Here is a 9,043-nt window from a genome sequence, read left to right as displayed (position 1 = left end):
TCTGCTCGTTTCTCCGCTGCCAGCGTCGGGCCGACACTGACATCCAGCGGCTGCCGGCATCGCTCTCGCTCCGGGGCTGTCTCCGGTCCCGGTGCACCGGGAGCAGCCCAGCACCGCCTGCCCGGCCTCGTCCTGCCCCGGGGCTCCGGGATGCACCCAGCCGTGCCCCAGCCGCCTGTCCCCAGCTCGGCCACCCCCGTGTCCTGTCGTGTCCCCGCAGTCGATATCGCAGCGGGGTCCAGCCGAGCGCCGAGCCCGGAGCATCCGCGCATCCCTGGGGGTGACTCGGGGACACCCCCGGGCTCCAAGGTCGCGGTGACAAAGGCACGGCGAGGTCGTGGTGACCCCGCCATTGCCCTGGGGACTTTTGTCACCTACTCCCTGCCGGAGCCCGTGGACTTTGAGCCGAGCCTGGGAGCGGCGCTAGGACGCGTCTGGAGGCGCTGGCATCGCCCCAAAGGTCCCCGAGAGGTGCTGCGGACAGCAGGTAACCCCAGGTGACCCCCCCCTGTGTCCCCACTGCTCTGCCACCACGGTCCCCAGGGGTTTCATGTCCCTGTGAGGTGCCACTGCCTGATCCCGGGTCTGGAGTCAGCTCCGGGAGGAAATCACGGCGTTCTTCCCATTTCAAATCTGGGCAAACCGGGAAAACCAAACGGCAGCACCGGGCACAGAGCGGCTGCACGCTCCCGCTTTTGGGGGATAAAAGCTGGGAAACACATTTTTCCTCCAAATCACCGGCTTTGGAGGCCCGGAGGAGTTTTGTAACTCCCCATTCACCTGGAGCATTCCCGGGAAGCCGAAGCCCTGGGATGGGATATTGGCTGCAGGTGGAGCAGGGACAGGGGGGCAGCTGTGGGTGCTCAGCCCCTCTGCAGGAACCCACCCATGGGTGGGACGGGGGCGGGGGCAGGGTGGGCTGTGGATTTAACCTGTGAGAGACCCCAGATCCTGCACAGAGGCTGTGTGGGCTGTGGATTTAACCTGTGAGAGCCCCCAAATCTTGCACAGAGGTTGGGAGGGCAGAGCTGGGGTCTCTGCTGGTGCTGAGGGTGTGTCAGCCTCTGCATTCCCCCTGCCCTGGGCTTCCACAGCTCTGTGTTGCAGACCTGGGGCCCAAAGGGGGCGTTGGGGACAGGGTTTGGTGACACCTCGTGGATGGTGGGGGTTGTTTATCCCCCAGGGTGGGCTGTGGATTTAACCCGTGAGAGGCCCCAGATCCTGCCCAGGGGCTGGGAGGGCAGAGCTGGGGTCTCTGCTGTGTGCTGAGGTGTGTCAGCTCTCTGCATTCCCCCTGCCCAGGGCTTCCACAGCTCTGTGTTGCAGACCTGTGGCCCTGCACGGTGCCGAAGGGGGCGTTGGGGACATGGGCTGGGGACAGCTCGTGGGTGGTGGGGGTTGTTTATCCCCCACGTCCGTCCGGAAGCGCTCTGCTGGGAAGGAAAGGGAGGGAACAGCCGGGGCTGCTCCCAGCGCCGGAGTGGGAGGGATGCTCCCAGCTGGACCCCGAGATATCCCCATTTGTGTGGTTCCAGTTGTGGTTCCTCAACCTCCAGCATCGCCCCTTCCCTCCCTCCCCAGCTTTTGTGGCTCTGCAGTCACTGGAAAGGGCAGCGAGCTGCAGGAGGGGCTGGACAGTGCCAGGTCAGTGCTGGGGGTCCCGGGTTGGGGGTGGGTGTCACTGCCTGACACCCTTGAGTGTCACTTTCTGTCCCCCCAACCCTTCTGGGGATGGACGTGTAAGGAAGCAGCTCCTTTGCCCTACAAGTGAGGCTTTCCTGGGGATTTCCTGCCTTATGTAAGACAGTGCATGGGAAAAACATCGGCTTGGACCCTGGGAAGGGGCGTCCCCATCCAAAAAGGGGCCTTGCTTTAAAATCTGGCTTGGTCCTTTTGGATCCATCGGAGAGATGGGGAGTGTGGGTGCTGGTGGAGTGATGCCAGTGGTCTCCTGTGGCAGGGAGAAGGTGCAGAGCCCCAGGGAGCAGCTGGAGCAGAGACACGGCCATCACCTGTCCCAGCCTGGGGGACACATCCAGAACCTGTCCTGACTGTGCCAGCACCCTGTGAGGAGCCGGTGGCACCACCATGTCCCAGCCAGGAGGTACAGCAGAGGCACAGGGAACACCAGCAGTGGTGTGACCCCTGTCCACCCCCCCATCAGCACCAATCTCCATCCCATCCTGGCCCCATTTCTCTTGAATTCTTGATCCTAAAAGCACCTTTCACCCCAAATCTGACTTGCAGGGTGCTGGGCTGCCCCAGCTCCTGTCCCCATGTCCTCCCCAGGTGCCATCCACACTTGGTGCAGAGGGTGGTTGGTCCCAGATGGAGCAGGGGGGACACAGAAATCATCACTGGAGGGGCAGACAGGCCCCTGCTCCCCAAATCAGGGGAAATCCCTGCATGGCCCACCTTAATCCATCCCCCAGGAGCTGAGGAGCCCTTTGAACACCATGACGTGGTCATCAACAGCCAGGACAAGGTTTCAGATGTGTACACACAGCTGGAGAAGCTGGGGGAGTGAGTGAGGCTCCTGTGTCCCACCCTGGGCATTTCCCTGGCTGTCCATGCACAGCCCTGGTGCTGCTGTTGGCTCCTCCATCCCTCCTCCTCTGTCCCAGGGGGAAATTCGGGACCGTGTACAGGCTGCAGGAGAAGGCCACGGGCAGGATCCGCACTGGGAAATATTTCCGGGCACGCACGGCCAAGGAGAGGCAGGCGGCGCGCGCCGAGGTGGAGCTGATGAACCTCCTGCACCACCCACGCCTCGTGCAGTGCCTGGAGGCCTTCCAGGAGCCCACCCAGCTGGTGATGGTCATGGAATAGTGAGTGTGGAGCAGGGCTGGGGGCTGCCAGGGGGCACTGAAGGTGGGGAGGGGTCCCTGTGCCAATGGATGGAGAGCCTGGAAACTCTGGAGTGGTGAGGTCCTCCCAGAGCACTGGGTTCTCTGCTGGACTTCCCCTCTTTGGGGCTGGTGAGACCCTAAAAGGGTCCCCAGCAGCTCATTGTCCCCACAATGGCAGGTGGGGAGGGGTCCCTGGATGGATGGATGGATGGATGGATGGATGGATGGATGGATGGAGAACCTGGCAGCTCTGGAGTTATGAGTGGTGAGGTCCTCCCAGAGCACTGGGTTCTCTGCTGGGCTTCCCCTCCTTGGAGCTGGTAGATCCCAAAGGGGTCCCCAGCACCTTTTTGTCCCCACAGTGGTGCATGGGGAGGGGTCCCTGTGCCATGAGGTGCTGCTGTGGGATGGATGAGGAACCCACAGCTCCTGGAGATAAGGGTGGAGAGATGCTCCCAGAGTGCTGGGTTCTCTGCTGGGCTTCCCCTCTTTGGGGCTGGTGAGACCCTAAAAGTGTCCCCAGCAGCTCATTGTCCCCAGCGTGGCAGGTGGGGAGGGGTCCCTGTATGGATGGAGAACCTGACTACTCTGGAGTTATGAGTGGTGAGGTCCTCCCAGAGCACTGGCTTCTCTGCTGGGCTTCCCCTCTCAGGACTGGTAGACCCCAAAAGGGTCCCCAGCACCTGGCTGTCCCCAGCACTTCGTTGTCCCCGCAGTGGCAGGTGGGGAGGGGTCCCTGTGCCATGAGGTGCTGGTGGGATGGATGGGGAACCCACAGCTCCTGGAGATAAGGGTGGAGCGATGCTCCCAGAGCACTGGGTTCTCCACTGGGGTTTCCCCTCTTGGGGCTGGTGAGACCCCAAAGTGTCCCCAGCACTTGGCTGTCCCCAGCGTGGCAGGTGGGGAGCTCTTTGAGCGAATTGTGGACGATGACTTTGAGCACACAGAGCCCAGCAGTGCCCAGTACATGCAGCAGATCCTGGAGGGGCTGCAGTTCATGCACGGCCAGGCCATCGTGCACCTGGACCTCAAACCTGAGAACATCGTCTGCGTCAGCCCCGGCAGCCACCGCGTCAAGATCATCGACTTCGGCCTGGCACGGAGGCTGGGTGAGTGTGGGAACCCATAAAATCAGAGGAGTTTGGGGGTAGGACAGTCGGGGTGGATGGAGATGAGAGATCTCTGCAGCCAGGTCAGGAACTTGGGGTTTATTGCAAAGGGCCTGGGTGCAGGGCCCTGCTGGGAGCTGCCAGGCACAGCTCAGAGCAGGGCTGAGAGAAGAGAGGGGGAGAGAGGATGAGAGGGTGAGAGAGTAAAAGCATAAGAGAGTAAAAGCATAAGAGAGTGAGGTTCCCATTACAATACAATAAATCTTCTGTGTTGAATAGTCTAATTCTCACTCACCAATCTAGTCCAAGATACAAATCCTATAGCATTTCCATACAGCCTATAAGAATCATTACATTACCACACTGGGTTACATTTTAAACCCTAAAAACTCCTCTTTGGGCCCTTCTGCCAAGCTGGCAGGGTCTGCTCTGAGCCTTGGGCCTGTCTGCAAGCAGAGGGTGTTGTTCCATCAAAAGGGGATCACCTTCAGCTGGCCACACCATTGTTTTCCAGTTGTTCAGTAACTGAGGGATCTCAAAGCTTGCTTTCATTTCAGTCTCACTGATAGTTTCCATATTCTCGATATCTTTTGCCAGACAATCATATTTCTAAGGCTTTCCTGCTTCATCTTCCCCAACATTTGGGAAAGCTGCAACAGGCAGGCCTCAGAGATAGCAAAGTTATTCTAGCCAAGCCTTAATACACAGGCCATTGTTCTATTTGTCCTTACTTTTCTATATTTTACATCATTTTTCTGCTGATCTATCTCATGGCTACTGCTTAGCTCTAATCACATCCTGCTGTCTCTGAGGCCTGCCCTTTGCAGCTTTCCCAAACCCCTCTGATTTTATGGATTCCCACAGGTGAGCACCAAGGGGCTCCTGGGGGTCCAGGGCAGGGACTGGCACTGCCACAGGGACACATCTGGCCTGGCACAGCAGTGAGGAGCTCGGTGTCCTCCTGCTTGGGCCCTCCCTGCCATCCACCAATGCTCGGTGTGTCCCCAGCCCTGCTGCAGAGGTGGAGATCCCCCTGTGCCCATGGGTGGGGGCACACAGAGAGGCTCTAGGAGAGCACCAAGAGCTGCAATATCCCTGGAGGGTGGCAGCTCCACTACAGGAATGTGTCCCCTGTTGATGGAGTGAACAAATTATCCTTTGTCTCCTTAAAAAGGATGAAAGCTCAGAAGTTTCTTTTCTCAATTAGCAAAAAAGATGCCTCATAGCACCTGGGGGACTTCACCTCAATCTTAAGGACAGCTAATTGGACAGAAGCCAAAAAGTCCAGCCTAAGCAACTTACTAGAAAAATAAGAGAACAAAGGAACTAAATTGCTTTTGTGAGGTGTTTTACCAGCAGCAAGAACCTCTTGCACCTGGCTTAGTTTTTCTCTGTAGAAAGTTTTTGTTATTTTGCCTTTTTTCAAAACTTTTCTGTGTCCAACACTACCACAGAAGCCATCCTGCTGATTTTATGCCCTCTAAAGTAGCTGAGCTATCTTGGGTGTGAAATAAATCTCCAAAATCTTATGAGACCTGGCTGGAGGAGCCCATCCATCCATCTGTACTCCACCTAGGCACAGAGGCTCCTCCACCTGGGCTGTGTTGGTGTGTCCTGTGCCCCAGGACCATCCCAGCTGGGCCTCCTGCCCCAGGAGATCCCAACTCCCCAGGACCATCCCAAACGGGCCTTCTACCCCATGGAGATCCTAAATGGGCCTCCTGCCCCAGGAGATCCCATGGAGATCCCAGCTGGGCCTCGTGGCCCATGGAGATCCCAGCTGGGCCTCGTGGCCCATGGAGATCCCAGCTGGGCCTCCTGGCCCAGGGAGATCCCAGCTGGGCCTCGTGGCCCATGGAGATCCCAGCTGTCCCCAGGACCATCCCAGCTGGGCCTCCCGGCCCATGGAGGTCCCAGCTGACCTCCTGCCTCCTCTCTGCAGCTCCAGACACCCCTGTGAAGGTGCTGCACGGCACCCCTGAGTTCATGGCTCCAGAAGTGGTCGCCTTCGAGCCCGTGAGCTTCTCCACGGACATGTGGAGCGTTGGTGTCATCTGCTACATCCTGTGAGTGCCCTCACAGTGGGCAGGGCAGGCTGGGCTGCAGGGGCTGAGCTCTCACTGATGGCCTGGGTTCCCCTCTCCAGGCTGAGCGGGGAGTCCCCCTTCCAGGGGGACACGGACATGGAGACCCTGAGCAATGTCACAGCTGCCCGGTGGGGCTTTGAGGAGGAGACCTTCTCAGAGATCTCCCAGCAAGCCAAGGACTTCATCAGCCAGCTGCTGCAGAAAGAGCCCAGGTAGGGCCTGGGGGCTGCTCAGCTGGAGCTGGGCTGGGTTCTGGAGGGCTGAGGGGGTGGGTGAGGGAAAGCTCTGCCTGTTTGGTGGAGGGGATGCTCCAGGGAGGAGGAGCCCCCCGTGACCCCTGTGTGTGCTGCAGCCGGCGGCTCCCCAGTGCAGGGGCTCTGCTGCACCCCTGGCTGCAGCACCCCCAGCCCAGCAGCCCCAAGGCGCTGTCCAAGGAGAGGATCAGGCAGTTCCTGGCACGGAGGAAGTGGCAGGTACCTGCTGGGGACAGGGGGGTGGCTCTGTCCAAAGGCTCAGTGCCCTTGGTGGGGACATGGGGACAGGGGGGTGGCTCTGTCCAAAGGCTCAGTGCCCTTGGTGGGGACATGGGGTGGCTCTGCTGAAGGGCTCAGTGCCCCTGATGGGGACATGGGGATGCACCTGGTGAAGGGCTCAGTGCCCCTGGTGAGGTGATGGGGACAGGGGGTGGCTCTGAAGGGCTCAGTGCCCATTCTCCTCCCTCCAGAAAACAGGGAAAGCCCTGCTGGCTCTCAAGAGGCTGACCCTGCTGTCCCAGAGCCCGGAAGGAAAGGCATCAGAGGCTCTGGATGAGGAAGGTGATGGTCCCTGAGGCACCCCCAGCCCATTCTCTCTGCTTTGCCATCTCCACCTTGTGCTCCTGGGCAGTCTCCTCCTCTTTTTGCTCCACCCCGGGTGTCCCTAAACACCCAGGCATGGCCCCACGGTGGGATTTCTGCTCCAGGGCCTGAGGTTCTCTCCATCCCCATCCCTGGGGGGGGGTCTCTGATGCAGCCCTGGAGGGGCTCATCCTGCTCTGTGTGACCCAGAGCTGCCTCCTGCACCTCCAGCCATCTCCTCACCGTTCCCTCTGCCCATCTCCTGCAGGCCTGGAGGAGGACCAGCCCTCCGGAGCTCTGTCCATACGAGGTGCCAACCCCTCAGAGCTGCTGCCAGACCAGGAGGAAGAGGAGGATGGTGGGAGCACTGCAGCCACAGGGCAGTGACAGCATGGCCCTGTCACCCCACCCTGGGGATGGGGATGGAGCCCCCCCAGCAGCTCCCAGCGTGACCTGGCCAGCTTGGGGCACACCCAGACCCTCCTGGGGTCCCTGGTGTCCCTTGGTGCTGTCCCTGTCACCAATAAAGCACTGACAATCTCTGCACTCCCTGTGCTGCTCCCATTTCCCCCAAACTCACTGGCACAGGTATAGGAAGGAGCTGCTCAAGCTGTGCCCACCCTTTGGGAGCTGGCATCAGCCTCTTGGCCACCTGGGCCACCAGCCTGGTCATCTCCAGCAGCGATGGGCACAGCAGCCATGGGTATTCCTTGCTCAGAAGAGAATTTTTTCCTTATCAGAGGGGTTGTCATCATTCCTGAGCTCACATGGGCCAGGATCAGCCTTGAGGCCTCTGCTCTGTCCAATTCTGGGCTGTGGGAGCTCCAGGCTTGGCCTGAGGAGGCAGAACTTGGTGTTGGGGAGCCCCGGGGGAGGAACAAGCCCAGGAACACCCTGAGGGACACCCAGCTGGGACAGGGACTGGGCTGGGCTCCTGCTGGGCACTGGGGAGGCCACTGAGCCTCAGGGTGCCCTTGGTAAGGGTGGTGATGGAGCTTGGGCTGCAGGAGGAGGGGGGGATAATTCCCAAAGTCAGGGGGGGATAATTCCCAAAGTCAATGAGGGATCACTCCCACATTCAGTGAGGGATAATTCCCAAATTCAATGAGGGGTCACTCCCAAGTTCAGTGGCCTCACCCTGCAGGGCTGTGCTGTGTTCTGGGGCCCCACTGCAGCATGGACACACAGGGGAGAGTTTGATAAAAAATGAGAGAAAAACTGGAGTTCCTCACCCACGAGGAGTGTCTGGGAGAGCTGGGGTTGTCTGGGGAAGAGAAGGCTCCGAGGGACCTCCTCACCTCACCTGAAGGAAGGGTGAAACCAGGTGAAACTCAGCAGTGCCCAAAGCCCATGGGCACCACCTGAAACACCATCTTATCCTCAGGAAAACACTTTTTTTTTTACTGCTAATGGAAATCAGGGAAAATTTCTTTCCCCCAAAGGCTTCTCCAGGCCTGACACAGCTGCTCAGGGCAGGGGTGGGGTTTAAAAGTGGATGTGGCACTTGGGGACAGGGGTCAGTGGTGGCCTTGGCAGCGCTGGGTGATCTCAGAGGGCTTTCCCAACCTCAATGTTTTTTACTGGCACACAGAGGCTGTGTGCTCTCCATCCTTGCAGATCCTAAAAGTCTGTCTAGGCACAGTCCTGGAGCAGAGATGGGCACCAGGTGCCCTCCAGAGGCTCCTTCCAGCATTAACCACGGTGTGATTGCATGAAAACCTTCTCCTGCTGGATCAGGGCTGGGTGCTCTCTCCTCCAGCACCTGTTTATGCCAGAGGGGCCTCCTGGAGGTGCCCTGGGTGGGGCAGAGCAGTGCCCAGTGCCAGGCTCCAGCTGTGCCAAATAATGCACAGCTTCCACCCTTCCTCCTCCTCCTCCTCCTCTGCCTGGAGCAGGGGCCAGGAGGAAACTGCTCTTTTTATTAAACAGAGCCAAATCCAAACCAGAATCAAATTAATTATTTAAAATAAACAGAATTAAATCAATTATTAAACAGAACCAAATCCAAACCAGAAATTAATTAATTAAATTAATTAAACAGAATTAAATTAATTATTAAACAGAACCAAATCCAAACCAGAATTTAATAAATTAATTAAATGAAATTAATTAAACAGAGTTGAATTAATTATTAAAGAGAACCAAATCCAAACCAGAATTAA

At 58.4% G+C, this 9,043-nt stretch overlaps 1 protein-coding gene across 1 annotated transcript; it reads left to right on the top strand.

Annotated features, from left to right (window-relative positions):
- The first annotated feature begins 1,531 nt into the window (after positions 1-1,531).
- Positions 1,532-7,268, top strand: LOC136567144 (myosin light chain kinase, smooth muscle-like). Its single transcript, XM_066566649.1, has 10 exons — positions 1,532-1,644; positions 1,961-2,104; positions 2,433-2,523; positions 2,625-2,828; positions 3,741-3,958; positions 5,901-6,024; positions 6,105-6,257; positions 6,398-6,518; positions 6,770-6,860; positions 7,150-7,268. Exons 2-10 carry the CDS (start codon positions 2,089-2,091, stop codon positions 7,266-7,268), a joined length of 1,137 nt encoding a protein of 378 aa, XP_066422746.1. The 5' UTR covers positions 1,532-1,644; positions 1,961-2,088.
- The last annotated feature ends 1,775 nt before the right edge of the window (positions 7,269-9,043 follow it).

The sequence above is a fragment of the Molothrus aeneus genome, chromosome 28 (assembly GCF_037042795.1).
Source record: "Molothrus aeneus isolate 106 chromosome 28, BPBGC_Maene_1.0, whole genome shotgun sequence".
NCBI lineage: Eukaryota > Metazoa > Chordata > Aves > Passeriformes > Icteridae > Molothrus > Molothrus aeneus.
This window is presented reverse-complemented; position numbering and strand designations above follow the sequence as displayed.